Genomic DNA, 24126 nt, shown 5'->3' on the forward strand with positions numbered 1-24126 from the left:
GGGCGTTCCAGGGTCGCCGCGGTCCTCGGTGCCCTGGGCACTGGCAGCGCGGGCCCGGCCAGAGACTGGGAACAGAGCCGGGGGCGCGGGGGATTTGCCGCCTTCAGCTGCTGCAGCTGCAGCGGCAGCGGCGGGAAGAAGGGTGGAGAGTGGTGAGGAGGGCCGGAGCCCGGGCCGGGAGGGAGGGAGGGAGGGAGGGAGGGGGGCCGGGAGGCAGTGCCAGGCGTGCCAGGCGAGCCAGAGAGGTGCTCCGAGCTCCCCCGCCCTCCTTCCGGGAGCGAGGATGCAGACTCTGGAACTGGTGCTGTTGGGCTGAGGCGGAGGCAGGGGAGTTGCAGCGCGCGCGGCTCCGTGAGTGTGTCTCCTGCGCGCCGAGAGGCGGGGGGAGGCGGAGGACCGGGAGGCGGAGGAGGAGGAGGGGGAGAATGCCCGGAGCCGCTGCCGCTGCCGCCGCCGCCGCCGCGATGCTCCCGGCTCAGGAGGCTGCCAAGCTGTACCACACCAACTATGTGCGGAACTCGCGGGCCATCGGCGTGCTGTGGGCCATCTTCACCATCTGCTTTGCCATCGTCAACGTGGTGTGCTTCATCCAGCCCTACTGGATCGGTGACGGCGTGGACACCCCGCAAGCCGGCTATTTCGGGCTCTTCCACTACTGCATCGGCAACGGCTTCTCCCGGGAGCTGACCTGCAGGGGCAGCTTTACGGACTTCTCCACGTTGCCCTCGGGCGCCTTCAAAGCCGCCTCCTTCTTCATCGGCCTCTCCATGATGCTCATCATCGCGTGCATCGTTTGCTTTACCCTCTTCTTCTTCTGCAACACGGCCACGGTGTACAAGATATGTGCCTGGATGCAGCTCACCTCTGGTGAGTGCACGCTCACCTCCGCGGAGGCGAGGGACCCCTGGGCGTTCGAGCCCGGGAGGGGCCGGACTTGGAGGGATGGGGGCTGTGCGCGCCATGGGGTGCCGGGCAACTTAATCTTCTGGGGCTGAGGGGTGTGGGGGAAGAAGCCCTGAAAGGCCGGAACCCCCGGGGTTCCCCAACCTGGGCACTAGCGCCAGTCCCGAGGCTTTCGAGAACCTCCCAAGTGCGAGGGACGCCACCCAGAGGGACGCGCTGGAGGCAGAGTGGTTGTTGGGCTGAGTCGGCTCAGAACTAAAGATTACGGGACCAGGGGGCGGCGGCGAAGTGGCAGCTTAGAGAGGTTGGGCTGGGTGGTGGTTATGGGGCGCGCGGAGGAACTGGCACAGGGAGGTGAAAAGCCGACTTGGAGACATTGTAAAGGAAGGAGCAAGCTCTGACCCTCGCTGGGACTATTTCTGCTTCTGCTTCATAGTTTGTGTGTGTGTGTGTGTGTGTGTTGTGTTGTGTTTGTGCGGAGGCGGGGAGTTGGGGTAAAATTGTTTTTCTCTGTCCTGGACAATTTTAAATATTTTATAATCCATCTGGAGATGAATAAATCCTAATTGTTTTGGGCTTCATCCTTTCAAGAAAAATGTAGCTTAGAGTGTTCCTTAGCAAGTCCCCAATGCCAAGTCTTCAGTTTGCTTCCTTGTCAGAGCAAAGGTCTTCCATTTAATCTTTAAACAGACGTCTTGAGGGAATCAAGATTTCTCAAAATCTCATTTTGGGAAAGTGGTGTTAGGGAAGTGGCAAATAGAAAACCTGTTTCATTAACATCTCTGATCACCCTACTTGTAGATAGATTGTTGCCAGCTGGAGAATATGAAAGTACTTTTTTTTTTTTTTTGTCTTTTGAGCATCAAAGTTACTTTTAAACCAGAAAGAAGGAGAGATGCATTTCCTGGTGGCTTTGAAGAGTCCTGGGGGAAAAAAACAAAAAACAAACAAACAAAAAAAAACCTGACTCCTACTGTAGTTCCCCTGATGCCTTTCTCTCTGCCAGCAATCTTGCATGCCCTTCCTTCTAAAGTCAAGGGTCCTTGGATCTTTGACACCTTAGTGTTCCGACATTGTTGAGGTCCTTTTGATTTTATGAGTGATTTGGTTGTGGAGGAATATAGAACGCCTCAGGCATCCAAACTTTCTCATTTGTGTTTCATTTTATTGTTCTTAGTCTTTAAGGATCTTAGTTTCAAGATTTTGTTGCTTATTCTATTATTCCTGAGAAGGTTTTCTGGGAAGTAGGAATTTAATTCCCAAGTTTATCAGTGTCATACGGTGATTAAATCCTTAAAGGTGGCAGAAAACAACATTGTTTCATGATTATATATCGTTAGTTTGATATAAGAAAAGCTTGTGGAAGTCTAAACTTGCGTGGACACATTTGTTTTGTATTATGTGTGTCTTGATGGATTTTGGCTTGCATTTATTGTGGAAGTATATATGTGAAAAGCAAGAAATGAGCACCAGATGAGGCCTATCCCCCTCCCATATGCTGTCACCTTCCTGAAATGTAAGAGTTCACCTTCTCCTTTTGTCCCTCCACCCCCAACTTCTTGAAGAACTCCCTCACTTCGATTTCCCCCCATATATATTGTTAACTTTTATAAATATTTCAAGAGCAGATTAACTCTGAGATTTGGAATACATTCATATATTGTGGTTGTTCTTGACAGCTCTGGTTTGACTTTGAATAGGACAAACAGGATGCAGATGTTTTAGGAAGAGAATTGACCCTGCACAGCTAATTTTAATTTTTCTAAGTTAAATGACCTATTTAGACTGGTGATTCAAATTAAATTGTTTTCATAGCTCTGAAAGTAATTTGTAGGTGATTTCTCAACAATATATTATTAAGTATGTTATTTTTATGAGGTTTAATATTCCATATATTTAAATAAAAGGAAAGAAAGAAGATAAGCTTTGGGAATGAATTGCCACCTTTGAAATTAGTACATACTGCAACCATTATCATTTTTTTCTTTCCTTAAATAGAGCACATACAAATAATTTATTCGGAGATAGTGAAATATGATGTCTTATTTTCAGATATTTGACATCAATATGCTATTCTAGTATCCATGTCATGTAAAATGTGATAAGAACCTTTGTATCACAGAAGATATAAGGGTACTTACTTACTTTTCAAGAAGTTCAGATCCTTAAGTGGCGTACTTCTTAAAAACCTTTATTTGCAATTTATTTAGTGTTTACTTCTACTTATTTATTAATGAAGTATGTTAATAAAAGAAGAATGGATTATGATGATGGGTCATATATGAATCAGTCAGTTATATTCACAGATTTTTAAAGAATGCAGTATATGTGACATTTCTGAAGAATTTCATGCTTAATATGGTTTCTGATTTTTAAAAAAATTTATATCATAACACTAATAAGAAACTTAACATAATGTCCTGAAGTTTCTTTGAAAGTATAGCTTATAACTTTTAGACTACACCTCTTTAAGATTACATAGGTTTCTTATGCTTATAGTTTACCTAGGCTAATCTCAAGTTAATTTGCTACATATGAAAGATGAGACCTAATGTACCATGTTCTTACTAGAGACTGTTGAATCCTCATTGGAAGTCAAGTAATTAACTCAAATATTTAGTTACCTAAGCATTTTAATGTAGTAATATCATAAATCAGAGCCAAGTAAAATATAAAATCCTACAGGAAATGATACATTAAAATGATGCAAAGATCTTCTTGTGACAATATAATATCAAAAATTATTCTTTTTATGACTCTGAATGATGAACCATAAAAATTACTTAATTTATTGGACCTGGAAGTGACGTTGCTTATGTATCTAGATATGTGATACACATATAATTATTGCCACCATTAAGAACACTTTGCCCTTTCCCTTGTCTCTTTACGTCATTATCAACCTCAGAAGAGAGAAGCTTGGAAACACAGAACTAAGAGCAAATATGTCACACTACCTTTGGGTAAAATATATCCTTTGAGAACATGCCTGATTTAAGGACAAAGGACATAAGAAATAAATAATGACAATCAAAGATACAGAACTATCATAAATCTATAGTCAGATAACTTCCTAAGAGGAAAAACTTTTTTTTTTTTTCCCCCTGTGTGTGTTCTTTAACACCATAAGGAAGAAGTAGATTTATAATTGGTCAAGTAAGGTAACAAAGTCTAGGTTTCGTTTTTGGGGGTTGGAGGGTGTTGTTGTTAAATCAATATAAAAAGGGAATTTTGTCCTTCTTGGAACTTGATTCTCTGTTTCTGTTCCTTTTTTCTTTAAAACAGGATTTTAGTCTGTTCTAGTCTACTAATTGCCAAATAACATAGAGATGTTTTGTTTATTTTACTGACAGTAAGCAATATCTTGAATTGTTTCCAGGAGCCTGTGTATTCAAGATTTTAGACCAATGAAATACCCTGACCTCCCTTTCTCTCTATATGTATACATGTGCATATACATATATATATACTTATATGTATTATATCATCATATATTTTAATTATAATATTAAGGTAGACCTTAAGGTTTTGAATTCACCATGGATTTTTTGGTATATGCAGCAAATGAGAAGGTGGTGGAAAGTAGCAGATGAGGAGGTACTTTCATTTATGAAGAATAGATTTTCTCAGAGGGTTAAGAACAGAAGTGGGTTGTGTTTTCCAGATTCCTCATCATTCTGAATATATCAAAAAGAAGGACAATCAAGATGGCAGGGTTTAAAAGCCAAATTGTTTAGTAAATTCCTTCCAGCCTTCCAGTCTTTGTTTCCCCATTTTTTTTTATACCTTTATTTTGTTCATTTAGTTTTTTTAATGTGGTGCTGGGGATGGAACCCAGTGCCTCACATGTTCTAGGCAAGCACTCTACCACTGAGCCACAATCCCAGCTCCTCCCCAGATTTATTTTTAGCTGGTTTACTTTCTTAAATTTATAACTTTGTCATTTAGGTGAGGTGAGAATCACTAAAGATCATCACTGCATTTCGTAGCCTGCAAGAAGAGTCTCTGTAATGTTATACCATCCTCTCACATAGTACCCTCCTCTTATTGATCTCATCAGCATTTGAAATTAGAGGCTGTTTGTGTGTTTGTTTAATGCCTTTCTTCTCCAGTACCCTGAAAGTTCCCTAAGGCCTAGTTTGTTTTCTTTATATGGTATAGAGGTCAAGAGCATGGACGTTGGAGTTAAAAGATACAGGTTTGAAGCCTGGATCTGACATTGACTATGCAGCCTGGGAATTAATCTTTCTATATGTAAGTTGCTCATCTGAAAATAGGCTTCTAACTTTACCTACTTCAGGAGATTAGTGCAAGGATTAAGTGAGCTAATGTGTATACTTAGTGCCCGGCTCATAGCAAGCAAGCCCTGTTTGAGTGTAGGTATGGTTGCTGTTGTTTTCTTGTTGTTATTGCTGTATCCTGGCACATTGTAGTTTATGTGTTTGTCTAGCACACAGTAGATATCCAGTGCACTTTCATTGACTTAATTAATGAAAAAAACAATGATTAATGGGGTGAAGAGTAGGAAGGAGTGATCTTAAATTTCCTACATACTGTGGTGAAAAGGCAATGCTGTGTACCTTGAAAACCATGATACTTCTCTTGCTCAATGGCATCAGCAGTGACCACAGTGAAAGAACTCTTCCCTATTCTTTGCTAGCGATGGCTGTGACATAACAGCCTAATTCGTGAGGAACTTTTTCCCAAATGGAGACTTTCCTTATGTATTGGTAGAAATTTTTATTATACTACTTGGAAGATAATCATATCTCAGACTTTAGACAAATTTCCCTTCCACTTAGTTTCTCATGAAGAAAAAATTCAAAATGGTGGTTTTATGTAAGAATTAGGAGATTAGGCTTTCTTTCATGCCCAGCAGTAACCTGTTCCATGTTGGATTTCCTTATGCACTTCAGGAGCAATCAGGACCAGAGAAGAGGGTATCTTTTCTCCACTTTCCTATTTCTTCTTTACTGTGCATTAGTGCAGATGTGCTCTTCTTGGAGTGGCAGGGAATCTGCCCTGAAGAGGGTACAAGCTTGGGATTTACTGAAGTGAAGACTCAGTGTTCAGGACAAGCCCCAGACCTTACCATCTGATTAGTTCTGAGCAGTGTGAGAAAGTAGATTCTTACCTCAGAAAGCTGTTAATCCATCCTGAATTCAGTACTGTAGAATGCTCTGACAAAAGCTTTTTACCCTGACAGAGCATTGTAAACATTCTCTCAGGTACAGAAGGAAGAATGTACTCTGCTATCAAGGGAAGTTTTTATTTTTTAACAGCCTATTCCACTTATGGTGTATATAATTTTATCTGTCAGTTTAAAAATTCATTTAAAAATAACTTTCTATTTACCAAACCAAACTTGTAAGAAAAAGTTGAAATAATTTTAGAAACTGTTTCTTTTTCTTATATGTAGTGTGACAAGGAATGTGACAATCGAAGAGATGTTGCAAAATATATTAATATGAATGTCAAAACAAACAATTTTGATAACAGCTAAATTTTAAGTGAAGATCTGTGAAAAATAACAGGTCCCATATAACCCATATGATACATTATTAGGAGCTTTTTTTCCCTAGTTGTAGATCTGAATAGCAGCCCCTTTTCTCTGTAAAAATGTTAACAAGATGCTTACCTGTCTGTAAATAAATAATAAATATAATAAAAACCTAACCAAAGGGAGGAATATTAGATGCTTGACATGAAAATGCCTATTTGGTAATTATTGCTCTTCTCTGAAATGATGCTATGACCCAGCAAAGAGCGCAGATGGCCAGGTTAGTATATTGCACTTACCTCAGACAACTTTCAAAGTGAGCAAAATTTTAAATGGAAAAAAAAAAAACAGCAGAGCATATAGCTAGAGTTGCAATGTGTGGCTCAGTGCACTTCCTGTGTGGTGTGAGGAGATAAACTATGGGAGAGAAGTAGAGAGAATTTTGGCTCACCCTGGCATGAAGCAAAGAATTCCAGAAGAATTCTAATTTGGGGGCTTAATAGCATGATAACTGAGCTAGTTTTAAAGTGTAACTTCCATAATATATCTGAACTTTGGGGGTCAGCACCTGATTTAATTAATGTGAATTTTACTTATAATGAATCCATTTTTATTTGATATAGGGAAAGACCAAGACAATGACCTTTATTCTTAATAATAACAAGGAGATATTAATGACAGTAAGAGGCTGCTTCATATAGCAATACTAGATAAATTATTTGATTACTTAAAATAGTGCTATTATGAAAAGTCACTGGAGCATTTAAAAGAAAGAAATAAACAACCTCTCTGAGCACACTGAATGCTGACAAAATTAAAGACATAGGCTCTTAAAGTATGACTATGGCACAGGGTCCTGTACTATTCAGAGTTTAAATTGTCCTAAATGTAATCGTGAGCATCTTTCTCATCTCCTCTGTTAAAGTGGAAAAAATGAGTGGTTTGCAAGAGGAAGAGACATAGTTTTTGACTAATGTAGATGTGAACCATGTCTGACTACTATTGGAAAGAGTGAAAGAAGAAATCAAACATGTATCCCATTTGTTTACAATTAAAAAAAAAAAAAAGAAATCAAACTGTTCTGTAGTAGATTTGCTGGCATGGAATTGCAGAACCTGGGTTTTGACATCTTTCCCAGCTTACTGAGATCAAGGTCTGCAGCATGGAAGGGGTTATTTTTGTGTGGTCAACAAGAGGAAAGATCCTGAATGATAATCCAAGTGAAATTAGTTTTCTGACTGCCTGAAATGTTGAGATTAGGACCCATCAATGAAGGGCCTAGTGAAAGAGTAGTGAAAGGTAATGGAAATGAATAGTAAATAGTTGCAGATCTGAAAAGCAGCCTTAACTCAGAAGAAGATATGTGGAACTTAACTAATCGGCATTCTCCACAGTCTTTGCCATATTAGAAAACAATGGAAAAGATGATTTTGAAGGGAAACCAAGCAATGCATCATAGGGCCATTTATTTAAGTGTCTGGAGACTGATTTTGGAAGTCTAGGGATGAGAGGGAAGGAATATTCTGCATGGTCCTTAGTTGGTATCAATGAAGATCAAGAGTGAGGTGCCTCTAGGCATGGTGGGGCATGCCTGTAATGCCCACCATTTTGGGAGGCTGAGGCAGGAGGATCGGAAATTCGAGACTAGCCTCAGCAACATAGGGAGACCCTATCTCAAAATAGCTCAGTGCTAAATCACCCCTCGGATCAATCCCCAGGAACAAACAAAAAAAGTGAGGTGCTGTGGAATTGAAATGGGAAATATGTATGTATCATCGTGAATAGAAAGCTCAGTATTTGACAAACAGAAAAACAGATCCAGCTGTGAAAAATGACAGGGACATAGAATAGTGACACCAAAAATAAATGAAGTATGAATAGAAAACAGACAATGAAATTCAAGATTGAAAACCCTGTAGAATTTGATAACATTAAAAGCCTGTTGAATTTGACATCGTCAATGTCATAAAAGTGTATTGGCACAAAGCAAGCAGTAGAAAGGGAATATGTGTTTATGGTGGAGAGGTGCGTGCAAATGTGTTACCAAGAAAGAAAAATTATGGCTCTGACCTCCATCCAGGAAATTAATATAGACTCTAAGATCAAGTTATTCAAAGGCAGAGATGATCAAGTTTCTTGTATGGCAGATGGAAATATTGAGAAGAATTAAAATATGCCAACATAAGAAAGAAAAGGTCATTGTAAGATTTGAAGAAAAATGGTTGTACAGTTTCTCTTTGAAAAATGTAGTTGCAGACTGTGAGGCTAAATTGAGTCCTATAATGCCTTGGTTGAGAAAAGATTTACAGTGAATATTTAGGTGAATATATTTTCTGAGCATTTTAAGAACATATAGATTCACACTAGATTAAGTCATCTAAATTTCAGATTATTAATAACCAGTGATATTGTGGACCTGCATGATGCCAAATATTGGTTAACAGAAGATCTACATTTTAATCAGCTGATGGGAAATGGCATAGTACTGATCACCTGGTGTGTTACAAAAACCTTCATAGAGAAAGGAATACTTGTAATGTAGTGTTTTGAAAGCTATGGTTTGCAACCCTTTAATGGCTGTGATATCAACTTAGTAGATCATAATTAACATTAGAACTTGGATTAAAATAGAATAGAAAATAGGAATGCAATGAAGATAATAAGGATTTTATAAAACTTATTTTTACATACTTGCACATATGCTTGCATGTACTAGGTTGTAATGTGAAATGTATTACTTATTGACTGTAATCAAAATGTTTGAAAGACTTCCAGAGAAAAGATGATTTAGTATGAATTAAGAAAAGTAATTATCTCCTCTTTGGAAATTTTTGAAAGATTTACACCACTCATAAGTAATTTTGTATGAGAAGGTAGATTAGATAGAATATACTTGACCTAAGCTATTTGAAACATTTCCTTTGGTTTACTTTTCTTACCTCCATATATGACTTTTATTGCCAGTGTTTATCAATTAGATTATGGGTTGACTGAAAATTACAATTGTTTTTTCAGATGTGATTTGATTGATCCTCTGTGCTATAAAAAAATGACATGGTTCACTTCTGAGAAACAATAGCTAAAAACAAAACAATAGCAAAATCCCAATTTGAACAAATGTACCTAACTTAATGCCAAATAGGACTCATGGGCATTTGGAAGTTGGAGAGCTATTAAAAATCATTTAACACAATCTTCTATTTTCTTGATAAAGAAATAATAATGGTAGATAACAACTATGGAGCAACTACCAGATGTGAAATCTTTCTTTTATTTAGCTCTTATAATAACCTATAAGGTAAGTATTATGCCTACTTTGCAGATGAAGAAATTGAAGCTTAAAAATTGTGCAAGGTTACAGAACTAATAAGTGGTTTGAGGCAAATTCAGAACTCCCTTCCCTACAGTAAGAGAAGTTAAGAATCTTGCTAAAATAACACTTTGGTTAAACTAAGATTAACAGACATCTAATTATGAGTGCAGTGCCATGCCTACCACATTTTTTGCCTCTCAGCCCAGTGTACAGTTTTGGGACAAGTCTTTAATATCCATTTTCACTATTCTGTGTCATCATGAAGGGAAGGAGCTACTATTTACAAGAAAATAATTATCTACCTGATTACCAAACTTCCCTTTTCTCAGGTATGATGAGGTGTCCCTCATTATGTCCTCTTCATTTCTCTAAATCATGACTTGTGGTGGTGGTTGTCCCATGGCATCTCCTTGGCTACACTTCTGATATCATTGGCATTAATCTTAGGCTGTTAATTATATAGGACAGTGTTAATGTCCAGTTTACTGGCTCTGTGTCATCCATATCTTCCCTGCATCAAATGCAGAAATGTTCCCAATAGAATTGTTTATTAAAGTTATTAAAGGTGGTCATGAAAGGGGAGGTGTTTGACAGAATTGCTAAGTCACAAACACAATTCCTTCCAGGACTTGGGCACTTCTGGAGACATCAGGGTGAGAAAGGGGAACTGAGAGTATATAGTCGGCATGTTTACATCCTGACTTGGCAACTTATTGACTGGATGACTTTGGGCAAGACATCTAACTATTCCTAACTTTTCTTTTTCTTTGACTTTATTTTCTAAGGCTTATATAATTTTGTGTGGTGTGTGTGTGTGTGTGTGTGTGTGTGAGAGAGAGAGAGAGAGAGAGAGAGAGAGAGAGAGAGAGAGAGAGAGAGAGAGAAAAAGAACGAGCAAATTGTGGATAGTAAAATTTTATCATTTTATCGTATAGCCAGGAGTGGTGGCACACACCTCTAGTCCCAGATACTGGGGAGGCTAAGGTGAGAGAATCACTTGAGCCCACAAGTTCAAGACCAACCTGGGCAACATAGTAAGACCCCATATTAAAACAAAGCAAAACAAAACAAGGGGGAAAAAAAAAAAACAAAACAACCCTGTATCATCTACTAACAAGTATGGCTGTGTGTTTACCAAGAAAGTAAATATTAGGAAAATCATCAAAGATAGTATGAAATTACAGCAGAAAGAAAGTGGGGAACAATCCTAGACAGACAGATGTGTGTTCAGAGTTAGATTTCCTCAATCCAAAGCGATTTTAAATAGAAATATCTATCTTCTGTGTTCTTAGGATATTGAATAAGTGCACATAAAACACTTAAAACTGAAGCTACCACATAGTTAGCACTCAAAATACGTTACTTACTGTTGTTGCAACTACACTGAAGAGATCATTGGAAGAGTGGCTAGTATTCACAACATTTTAATAGGCAGAAAAATTAGACTCACAATGTGCAACCTAATGAAGGACAGTTGAGCATAATTTTTATCTACTGGTCTACCTTGTTCTGAGGACAAGGAAGAAAATGGCTGTGGGTACCTTTTATAAATTGCATAGTGTTACAAAACTGCCATTGTGATTCCTACAACGGATTTTGTACCTTACTAACAAAACGCCATATTCAGTTAAGATTTTAATTTTGTGTTAATAGTTCTTGCCCTTTCCATTTTATTTTGTGTGGAGTAATGACTCAAAGTAACAGGAATGTGTTTTGAATACATTTTTGAACTGCTTTACAACTTCATCTGAACCAACTTGAAAAAAGAAAGCCACATTTTGAAAACTGCTTGGACCAATTCATTGATTGTGTCAAGACTCAAGCATTTAGGTATTCTTAAGTTTTCCCTTATATAGAGAAAAATTATCAAAATTATTTCCTCTTCACAGTTATCAAAACAAAACTGAATATTTTTGATCTCTAATAACATCATGTAACAATTTAGAAGTAGCATTTTTTCTGTGCTATTTTGAATGTAGCTAGAATGTAGCTAGAATAGATTAAAAATTGGGTTTCTCAATATTTTAGTTGTAAATCTTTTCTTCCCTAGGCATGGAAGGAAATGTGCTGAAATAGAGATTGTGTTGCTCAGTTTTTCATTAACATGTTGATTCTTTGTATTTCTTTTCTAAAATGTTTTAAAAATTGTTTGCTGTTGTTTCCATTTTATGTTTAGAGTCATAGGGTTGTTATATCCATTACAATATCAGTTTGCAATGACTATATCTATGACTGTGATCCAAACCACTGGATTGAACAATGAGCAAATGAACATTTTCTGCTCTACACGTTATCAAGATCCCTTTCGTGGTAAATATCCGGTGTAGATGTTGACAAGAGAATTTATTGGATAAGCATGCCTGATCAGAACTCTGTTTCTGGAGACTTGATGAGCAGTCCTGTAGATCATAGTCATTAGCTCTGCTCTTCTAGACCTCTCTGTCTTTTGGAAACTGCTGTCTAGTGAGATGAGCTGGACTGGGGAAAAGACCAGGATCCACCCAGCCCTAGCTCACTTTACTGAAGACCCCTCCATTGATGGCAGGATGGGCTCTAGAGGGAGCTCCAGTCCTGTCATCTTGTGCTTCTCAGAACCTAGCCTTTTATAGGGTCAGGTCCAGAGTCATGTTCTCACTGCTATTACTTTGTAGGATAACATTTTAGAGGAGGGACGGTGGAGGATAAAGTATGAAGACTGACAAAGAATAAGAAAAAGGATTCATCAGAATGCATGTGGTAGAAGGGAAAATTCCTTTCCCTACAAGAAAAAGCCATCTCTCTGGGTATTTCTGCACACCTCTTTGAAATCACTTTCTATAATTTATCTAACTTTGAAGAAGCTAGTGTGACTCCCAGTGGCCTACTTTTTAGAGGACTAATTGGCATGGTCTTCCCCCATCAGGACATTTTGACTATTGTTTCTTAGCCTGGAGTTGGACGGTTGGGAATACTTGGGCAGGTCACTGGCGATTTGAAAAGAAGTTGAGGAATTCAGAACCTCACTATTCTAAACAGCCTTTTGGTCTTAATAGTATAAACTATGCATTGTGATTGGGTCTTTTCAGCACCCTTGAACATGTTTTAAAAACTAAAACCAAAATGAAAGAGGATGGGAAACTTCAATTTTTGGGAAACTTTAGGGACTTTTTAATATTTAAGAATAATATTTAAGGTAACTCAGAACATGAACCACTGACATAGGCGAATAATGCTTCATATTTAGAATAAAAAACTGAAAGTGGGCACCTCATTTAATTACCATCTCCTACCAGTCTCATTTTCTTAAAACAAAGAAGGAATTAGTGCCTGCTTTCTCTGCTGGACACTGCACAAAGGATACACAAATTCCATTTCCATAACATCCTCCCCCATGAACATGAACTAATCTGGTTCCTATATCCTTTTCGGAACCTAAGTGCAGAGAGTTCTTTAGAGGAAAACCATCAAAAAGCACTCTTTCCTGTGCAACATCAAACCTTTTTTTCCATTGCATATTCAGCATTTTGTTTAATCTTCACCAGAATTTTCCTTTATTAGCCCTAATGCCCTAGAAGGGTCCAGTGCCCACCAAAGTGCCTGCACCTGAACAAGCCCAATACAAAATCTGAAACTGTACTGACACTGCAGCTCAATGCAGAACACTGGCATTGATGTAAGACCACTTAGAATTTTTTTGGTTATGCATAGAACAAAGAAGGAAAGTTCTGCAATCAAGTGGGTTTATTTGATAAGGGTTTCTCCCTTCTTTCACTTACTATTAAAGAATTTCTTTTTAAAAAATAAAAGATCTCTACAAAACCAATCTTATGATTGTGAGCAGTGGTCCCTCAGCACTAAAATTTAATTGTGATAGATTTAATCAGGAAATAGAATGAATCTCACATATAATTCTGCTACTCTCATGATTATATGAACAGTTTATTTGGAATTTATCCCCCAAATATGTTAAAGTATTACCTAAGTTTAGCATAGAAATATGACTTAGATGAGGTCGATCTTGAACTTACACAATGAAAGGAGGTTTTTAAAATTTCAATTATAGTTATTATACAGTTTAGCTATTATTTTAGTTTTGTTTAACCCTTGCAAAAATCATTTTAGTTTATCTGTAAATATACTATTAATGCATTTTGCATTTGTGTGTATATGCCCATGTGTATGTGTTTGTGTGTTTTAAAGAATAATAAAATGACCATTTGTGCGCTTGCTTCCTGTCCTGAATAAATCCTCCTCCCACCCAGAAGTAGTCACTTTTCTTGAGTTTTATGTTATTACTTTACATTTCTTTAGTTTTATCATTAATGCATATATTCCTAACATATTAATTTTATCTGTTCCCATTTTTAAAGAAAATGTTTTAATATTTCATCACAGTGTAACATATAGTGTAAACATTTACCACTTACAAATACTGTTTATTAGGTTAAAGAAGTTCCTATATATTCCTCCATTGACAAGAAGTTTTAAAATTCTGAATGTATGTTATATTGAAAGCATTTTCTACTTCTATTGAGGTTATCAAATTACTTTTCTGAGTTAATATATGCTGATGAGATTAATTATAATCTTGCATTTTTGAATGCTGAAGTTATCATGCACTAAAAAAATAATGCCAATCTTGCCATCTGTCATGAGACTCAGACTCTAATATTTTATTATTTTTATAGTATTTTTAATGGGGCAAGGTTGGTCTTTTACTTTCCTATTTGTCATACTGTCTTTATATAGTTTGCATATCATGGTTATATAAGATTCATAAAAGTTGAGATGTCTCTCTCTTTTCCTGCTCTTTGAAAGAATTTGTGTGTGATTGGAATGATCTGTTCCTTGAATGTTTAATAGAGTTATCTTGTAAAACTGTCTGAGCCTCTGTTTCTGTGTAACAAGATTTTAAATGACTGATTATATTTCTTTCATTGTTACTGAATCATTCATTTTTTTTTTCTTTTTTTCTTGGTGCACATAAATTAAGCAGAATGGTGGGTTTCATTGTGGCATATTCACACATACATAAAAATATAATTTGATCAGTTTCACCCACCAGTACCTCCTACACCTTCCTCTCCTCCCTTCCCCATCCCCTTCCTCTGCCCTAATGTTCTTCCTTCTACTTTCATGGTGTCCTTTTTTTTTTTTTTCCTCTCTAGCTTTCACATAGGAGATAAAGCGTATGATATTTTTCTTTCTGAATCTGATTCATTTCATTCAACATTAAGATCTCCAGTTCCATCTATTTTCCTTCAAATGACATAATTTTGTTCTTCATTATGGCTAAATAAAACTCCATTGTGTGTGTATTGCTTTGTCTTTATACATTCATCTGTTGATGGACACAGGCTAATTCCATAAATTGGCTATTATGCTGCAGTAAACATAGGAATTCATGTATCTCTAAAGTCTGCTGAGTTTAATTCTTTTGGATAAATACCAAGGAGTGCTATAGCTGAATCATATGGCCATTCTAATTTTAGCTTTTGAGTAACTGCCATACTGATTTCCATAGTGGTTGTACCAACTTACTTTCCCACCAACAGTGTATAAAAGTTCTTTTTTTCCTTGCATCCTCACGTGTATTTATTATTTGCATTTTTGGTGATTGCCATTTTAAGTGGAGTGAGGTGAAGTCTGAGTGTTGTTTTGTTTTGCATTTCTCTGATTGCTAAAGATGTTGAACATATTTCATGTAATTCTTGGCCATTTGTACTTCTTCCTTTGAGAAGTGTTTGTTCTGATAGAAGAAATAATCCTAAAATTCATATGGAAGAACAAAAGACCCAGAATAGCCAATGAAATCTTGAGCAAAAAGAGCAATACTGGAGGCATCACAATACCTGATTTCAAATTATACTACAAAGTCAGAGTAACAGAAGTATACACTGGAGATAAGACAACCCCTTGAACAATTGATATGAGAACTCTGGATATAGAAGAATGAAACTAGATCCCTATATCTCACCCTGTACAATACAAAATGGATCAAAGACCTAAGTATAAGACCACAACTGCAACTGGTTTAGAAAAAAAAGAGGAAACACTTCAACATAGAGGCATAGGCAAAGATTTCCTGAATAATACCTCTAGCTCAAAAAATAAGAGAAAGAATCAATAAATGGAAGGATATCAAAATAAAAAGCTTCTCCACAGCAAAGGAAGTTAACAGAGTGAATAGACAACCTACAGAATGGGAGAAAATCTTTACCAGATACTCTTTCCACAGAGGATTACTCTCTAGAATATATGTATATATACAACCTCAACATTAAAAGTCAGTTTGTAAAGATGTTTTTCTAGAATTTTTTCCATTACATCTGTATTTTCAAATGTATAGGCGTAAAGTTGTTTACAATATACTCTAGCAGTATGAGTTGTCTTCTATTTTCTTTAAATCAATTTTGCTAAATACTTGTTAGATTTATTAGTCTTCTTAAGCAAATTTAACTTTTTTGTTCTTCTCCATTACATTCTTCTGTTTTATATCAATAAATATAAAACCTTTTCCTTCTATTTTCTTTGCATCTTTTCTCTTATAGTTTTTAGTAACCTGATTAACTTTTTAAGTGCTACAAACTTTCATGGAAAAAAAAAACCCCTACTTATCTATGGTAAGATTTTTGAAGAGGGCATCTTTAGAAGTTTTGATCAGGAATTACAATGTAGCCATCTCAAACATAAACATTGAAGAAAAAAAAGTGTTCCTGAAAGGAAGCTCATGTTATTGTTAAAATATTTACAAATATTTTATGGTATGATTCATATAAATTAAGTATATTTAATATTTAATTTATGTTCAGTATATTTAATATTTAATTCTTTATATTCTATTTTCTTATGTCATGAAAAAAATAAAATGAATGTTTTTATGAGGTTACATATGGATGCCTTCAAATATTTTCCCACTTATTCTGGCACTTGCTATTATAATATAATTTCCTGTGATAAGAAAAAGAACAAACTCTTAACAATGAGTTGATGCCCCATTAACAATGAGTTGATACCTCCAAAGTTAATGTCAGCCTTAGTGCTTGATTACCTCTCTGGATTTTTACTCTTTTTTTCTTACCCCCAGGATTTCTCATACTTTAACATCAACTCAGTCTTTCATATTAAAAAAAAATAGTTTTTAACTTTTTCATCCAGTAGTTTTAGGTGTTCCATTTAGATGGGCATTTTGGGTCATCTGATCTGCCATACTTCCCCAAATTTAAGTCCTATGGATAATATTCAGTTGATTTTGCCTTAGTTCTGTGGCTACATGACTTCCAAACATCAAAGTACCAACTTACTAATTTGTGCCATGGCTGAAAGCTGGAGACAATGTGAGAAGTGTGGAGTAATGTATGTAAACTAATTATAATTTCTGAACTACCTACTTAAAATCCATGAAACTCCCACAGTGGATTAGCATCATCTTTTTTAAAGATAAATTGATCCTAATATATAAAGGAGTGATGGTCTCTACTTCAAATGATATTTGCATGGAAAGTAGTAATGTAGTAAATCTCTTAATATAAAAATACCAAATGAAATGATAAAAATACTCTAATTGGGTTCTCGGTCCTGTTATTCTTTTATTCCTTTATTTATCCTTCCCTATTGTTTGCCTCGTGTGTGTCAGTAGGAAAGATATGAAGATTGAAACACTTTCTAAGGTTGGTGATCTCATCATGCTTAGTTTTCTTCCTAGTATTGGAAACAGTTTTGTGTTACTAAGAAGAAAAATATGGAGGCAGCTATAGCGTACTAGATAAGCGAACAAGCTCTGATGCCAGAACTGTGGATTTCTGTGGTGGCTACTTCATTTACAAGGTCATTATATGTCCTTGGACCAGTCCTTTATCTGTACCTCAGTTTCTTCATCTCCTAAACAGTGTCTGTCTCATGCCTGATACATAGAAAGCATTCATAAATGTTAGGTATCGGTATCACCATTGTCAGCAGCATCTTCATCATCATTCTAGAAAGGCAGTCCAGCTAGGACCTGGTAGGTTGCTGTTCTGTAAACACTCCAGATGACCTTAATATTTTCTTTCTTTCTTTTTTTTTTAAACTTTATTTTTATATAGTGCTGAGGATTGAACCCAGTGCCTCACACGTGTCAGGCAAGCATTCCACCACTGAACCACAACCCAGCCCCAATATTTTCTTTGTTTTGTAATCTAGGAAAGGAGTCTTGTGCATTTTGGCCCTGAGTATTCAAAGCTACTCCGTTTTGTTAGTGAGGTTATTCCTTCCCATATGAGTCTTATGTGGGGACTTGGAGATAGGAGAGAATGGGTGCTCTTTTGGCATTCTCTTTGGAGTAGGTATCTATAAAACCATATCACTAGGGCTCAGGCAGGGAGTGTGAGAATTAGCAATTGAAGCCTCCTGAGGACAGGGATTCTGGCTGGTTCCCCCCACCCCCCATGGCAGATTGAACTCAGGGGCACTTACCCACTGAACCACATCCTCAGCCCATTTTTTGTATTGTATTTAGAGATAGGGTCTCACTGAGTTTCTTAGGGTCTCTTTAAGTTGCTGAGGCTGGTTTTGAACTTGCCATCCTCCTGCCTCACCCTCCCAAGCTGCTGGGTTTGCAGGCACATAGAACCATGCCTGGCCTGACTGTTTTATTCACCATATTAGCATTTAGTGCCCAGGATGCTTGTTGGTGTTAAAAATTTACCTTATCTTCCTGTGTACTGGACTGATGTCACAACCCTAAGTCCTACCCCAAGAACTGCTATATAGATAATTTCTCAGCTCTTTTCAGTGAAAGGGTTATCTCAGTGCTTTTCCCCATGGACTCAGTACCAGAGATCTCATTATTTCCCTATGAGTTCAGTTTAATTTAGGAAAACATGTCCAATTTTTATTTCAGTTCTCAAAGTGATGAGCTATGAAACAAACTCAGTTATGCTTTAGTATCTTGTGTATATCTACTTGGAATGACATATATGCCAAGTAGCTCACCTTGACCAGAAGCAAATTTGGCATTGAAAAACATATTTTGTTTAAATCAGATATGTGGGTCCTATGGTCTGTAACTTTTGATCTTAACACAAAGAAGAAAAGCATTATGGAACCAAGTAAACACTATCACATTTGAGTACAAACCTTGTTTTTAAACAGAATATTTTCCAAAAGAAATCCTTTTCATTCTCAACTTTCAAGGTAACAACCATAAAATCTGGGAGCAAAGTGGGATGATCTAGAGGACAAAGGAAAAAGACAGCAGTACAGTTCAAGACACTAGACAGATGGAACTGGCATGTGACAGAAACTGCAGTGATCTTGTGCAGTTCCTACCATTCCTGCTCCATTTACAGACATTTACATAATGGTTAAAAGAGGAGGGCTGGTTAGCTACAGTCTAACTGGAGCCAAAGAACCTTTTTCTCCTTCTTTCTTTTCCCTCCTTTCCTTTCCCTCCTCTTTCTCTTCCTCCCCCTTTCTTCTTCCTCTCCTCTCTCCTTTTCCCCTCCTTCCTTTCCTTTCTCCCCCATCTTGCCCTTCTTGTTCTTCTGTTTTTGTTCTTCACAAATTTGGCTTGAATTTCAAATACTCTGGGAAGGCAAAAAACGCCAAACTCATAAAGTTATCAATGAAAGAGAAAAAAAAAAAACTATAGGTAAGGAAAGAACATTTTATTTGTATGTTAACCAAAAGATAATGGAAGATAATAAAAAAAATTCAAGCCACCTTCAAAATATAATAACATCAGTTTGCTGCTTCCCAGGGCAATAATAAAGTCAAGTCATAAGAGATACTTTATAATCATGTCTTCTTATAAAATAATTATTTTACCTTTATCATTGTTGTGAGTTTTAAAAAACACATAAATAAATCTTTGTAAAGTAAAAAAAAAAAAAAAAAAATGTGTAGAATCCTGGGTGTAAAGTAGATACCGAAGGCTAGAGAAATGGGGAAATGAATTCTTTGTGATATACCAGAGACATAGAAGGGAGCCTTTTCATGATATCACAGAAATACATTGTTCACAAAGTTTCTTTAAGAAGATTCTGATTGTATTTGATTTTGAAATGACTTCTTGATGTCTGGATGCTATGGTAACTGCTATTATTGAAGAGTGGCATTTATAGTCAACTGAAATTTCCACCTTATTAACATACCATTCTAAACTCCCCTTCTATTTACCCTATTATTCAACTGATCACGTATTTGATATAATCTCACTTTTTGAAATACCTGTATTTCCCTGCTTATTTATATATTAGATTGATATTATTACCTTGTTTGAGTCAGGCTTTAGTGTTATTGCAAACTAGCTCCTTTTGACCTCTACAGTACTATTTACAGAGAACTCACCTTATGCCAAAGACTGTTTTAGTGTTCTGCATATTATTTAACCTCCATTACAATACTACCATGTGTTATTATGATTCCCATTTCACTTATGTGGAAATGGAGGCGCACAGAGATTAAGAAATGTTGCCTAGGATCTCATAGATAGAACTGTATTATCCGATACAGTAGCCTCTAGCCATATGTGACTACTTTAATTTACATGCAATTAAGTTAGAAATTCAGTTCCTCAATTACACTATCAGTACTTCTAGTCCTCAAATGGTCCATATGGCTGGTTTTGGACAGTATAGAGCAGAAAATCTCTATAATTGCTGAAAGTTCCACTGGAAAGTGTTATCAAAGAAGCAGTAAAGCCAGGGTTGAACCCGGGTAGTGTGGTGGCTTCAAGGTCCAGACTATTACCTTGAACTCCCTCTACTAACAATAAGTTACTAGTCGTATAGAGTCTATGAGTTGAAGTTAACCTTTAGGATAAAGGACAAGACAGTTGAATAGAGACTAAAATGGGAGATTCACTCTTTCTACCCATTCATTGAGTGACAAGTTCTATTCTGGATGCTGTTGATATAGCTGCAAACCAAACAGATGGATTCTCTAATCCCATGGTTTATATTTTATCTGGAGCAGACAGACACAGGCAAATAATTAACTACATAACCTATCAGATGATGGTAAGTGCCATGAAGAAAGGTGGTCAGGGTAAGGATGGTGATGAGGGTACAGATGTAAAGGTCTCTTTGATAAGACACCAGTTAAGAAGAGACCGAGGAAAGAAAGACACAAGAGAGGAGCATTCTGGGCAATGGAAACCCAAAGTGAAAAGGCCCCAAAGCAGATATGAATGGGTTTAGTTAATTTTTGGCACTCCATCAATGACAGGCATCCAAAGAAATCCCTTCTTTTCCTGATTGCCAGACCTCATCTGTGTAGGCTTTGTCACCCTTGTTCTAATGTCAACTTTCCCAGTTCTGATGCATCTTCTCTTGGATCATCAGAGCCCATTTCATTCATTTTATGATATATTGGATTTTGTAGTTTGCAAACTTGGGAACACAAAACAAATCTTAGCACCCTTCTATGATTACCCTTGACTTGAATAATTTGGAGGATCATATTTGTTTGAAAAGTCTTTCTGTCCTTCAGGTTCTCCCTCCCCCACCCAATAAACAGATCAGAAGTTGCTATGTGTAAAGCCAAGCTGATAAATCATTTTTAGAAGAAAGTTAATATAAAAAAACCACAGCACTGTCTAAAGTTTTACTTCTAGAGTCATGAATTTAATTTTTGATTGTTAATAGTTTGACTAAATATAGAATCCCAAGTCTTTGAGCAAATTTAAAATTTTCAAGAGGGCATAATACATTGACATTCCATAAAGATAAATTCAGCTTCTCATTTGCTGAGTATTAGGAAAGATCTGATTCTTATGGCAATACCCAGGAATTTCCATGGCACCCTCCCTTCCTTATTATCACACAGTTCCTCTCTTGGTCTCTACATCCTGTTAAGTACAAGCCCATCCTCTTCATCTCTCTGTTAAGATCAAGGACAACTAGATGACTATTCCCTTCTCTTTTTTTAAAAAAAATTTAGTTATAGATGGACACAATACCTTTGTTTGTTTGCTTATTTATTTATTTTTATGTGATGCTGAGGATTGAACCCAGTGCCTCATATGTGCTAGGTGAGCACTGTACTATTGAACCACAACCCAGCCCTTCCCTTCTCTTAATTGCAAAGAGAAAAATGACTTAATACATGTAAAGTATTGCTTTTATATTTATATTCCAAACATTTTACACATAAAGTACTTCTACATATAAATATCTTAGAATAGAACCAAGTACATAAGAACTCCATCTATATTAGCTCTTATCATTATTATTCTCAACACTCAAATCCCCTTTCTGTGCTTTACCTAAGCATGTCTTGCCTCAGTGCACCATATTCTACCTTACTGCAGGCTGCCTCTGTTTTCCAGCCCCACCTCTGTATCCTGGACAGCTCATACATCGTACACATCTCCTTTGGTGAACCCTGCTTCTTCCTCTAATGCTCCTAAGTCATTCTGCAAATTGGAGTTCCTGACCCTAAAAATCTCTTTAAATACGTACTGGACACTGTTGAGATCACACCACAGCATTTTGTGGTCTAAATGAAAGGCCTCAGGCAGAGGACAATAAACTTGTTTCTCCCAGGGTAGAAGTTTCACCATACCTTTCCCTCAGTGTGGAATAGTTATGTGGCTGTAGCCCCAAGTCTCCAGTCAAGTATTCTGGCCAGTGAGTGTGGGTAGGGTCCAGATAGATCCAGCCATGAGTTTTTGGCCACTCTTCCAGTAACAGTCAGGGCTTCCCAAGTCCACTTAAAAAGGTCCAGAAAAACTCAGAAGTTGGCAGCTGAGATGGAGCGAGTCTCCAACTGCACTGGGTAAGTGCCTGATATCAGTGGGGAGCCTATGAGGGCTACCCAGAAAAGCTATTTTCCCTCTGCAGGTCTGGATGGCTCACAGAGTCTCCAAAGAGGTTGAAATTTACTGATTTTTGTTTGCATTGTATTTGTGAGGGAACATTAAATCCTGATTGGCAATTAAAAAAATAGCCAGTATGCTATGGACTAGCTTATGAGGAGGTATAAGAAATTTATCAGCAATTAATGTTGGACAAATTCACATTTCAGCACTGCCTATGTTTATAGGCAGCTGCACAGAAGTAAATTAGGTGCTCTGTGTGCCATGATATGATGTCAGATGAGACTAAATGTGAATGAGAGTGATGTACGCAAAGGATCACAATTCTCTCAAACTTATTAATATTCTGTTACTGAATCACATAAGTCTTTTTAACATATGTTTTCTCAGGCCTTGGTTTGGGTCTGTGTTCCTGAAAGATATACTGATCTTCATTTGTATATAAATAAAAACAATAGATTCTGGATGGAAGAGGTAGCTGCAGTGAGAATGATTTCTATAAGAGAGTAATTCTTTATAACTACCTTCATCCGTGCCCTATTAACCTGGAGTTAAATAAGCTTTGAGCATCAGTGCCTAATAGGGCTGAAAGGATGTGCTTCAAAGCATGAGCAAACCTACATAAACCCTAAGGGCTGTTAGCCATTTCTGTTTTAGGAATCCTGGAATATACCAGCATAAGTGCTGGTTACTTTATACACAGCACCTTCAGTTTTCTTAATACTTCTTCAATGTTGCTATTTGCTGATGTACTGCAGTTCAGAGAAGGTATGTGACCTGTTCAGAGCCACCTACCCAGTAAGTGGAAAAGCAAGGCTTGATTCTGTTTCTCTTATGTGTTTTCTACTTAGTCCCTTTTATCCTTATTTTCTATCTCCCTTTCATTGCCTTCCTCACCTACTGCCAAACCACTATAATGAGTCTGTTGTGTACCCTTCTATTTATATGAATTCTTGTAAAAATTTTCTTTTTTTAATATTCCCTTTATTCTGTATTTCAGTAAATTTTTCTGCTATAGATTTTTTTCTTTTTATTTATTCATTTTTAAAAATATCTCCACACAGCACTGGGTTTTGAAGATCCATTGATGTGGCTGTATGTCCCTGTGGCCCGTTGTTGCTGATGGCTGCACAGTACTACAGGGTTACATCTACCACATTTCATCTGTCCACTGTCCTGGTGACAGATGCCTGGATTGCCTCTGGATCTCCACCACACCCAGTAACCCTGCAGTGAACATCCTGTACACATCTTGAACCTGTGTGGGACTGTTTGGAAATTGCTAGCTCACAGAGCATACATATGCTTACTTGGACTGTGTTGGGCCAGTTTGCTGCTGTCCAACTTGGCTGGTCCAGTCCACACATTCACCAGCAGTGCAGGAGTGCTTGTAAATTCCTTCATCTCCTCTGGCACTTCCAATTTTCTCATTTTTCTAATTTTGGTCAATCTGATGTGTAAGTTTGTTTTAATTTGAATTTAAAAAAAATTATTGGTGTGTTTTAAAAGTCATCTCTTCATAGGCTTGTTAATTGAACTTTTTCCATTGCTACCCTGATCTCTAGTTCAGGGGATGAAAGTTGTGATCAGGCTCTGCCCATCTCTCTAGACCATATAATACAAGTCACATGT

The 24126-nt window shown here is 37.1% G+C and overlaps 1 protein-coding gene across 2 annotated transcripts in view; it reads left to right on the plus strand.

Moving 5' to 3' along the window:
* The first annotated feature begins 344 nt into the window (after window positions 1-344).
* The window catches only part of LHFPL3 (LHFPL tetraspan subfamily member 3), a 554978-nt gene continuing 531196 nt past the window's right edge, over window positions 345-24126 (plus strand). Inside the window, exon 1 of one of the 2 annotated variants that reach the window (XM_079150039.1) lies at window positions 345-867. In XM_079150039.1, the coding sequence (XP_079006165.1) occupies window positions 426-867 (442 nt within the window). In that variant the 5' untranslated portion in view covers window positions 345-425. The remainder of the gene's footprint in view (window positions 868-24126) is intronic. The other variant, XM_079150038.1, reaches the window with a different exon arrangement.

Source organism: Sciurus vulgaris (genome assembly GCF_902686455.1).
Source record: "Sciurus vulgaris genome assembly, chromosome: 8".
NCBI lineage: Eukaryota > Metazoa > Chordata > Mammalia > Rodentia > Sciuridae > Sciurus > Sciurus vulgaris.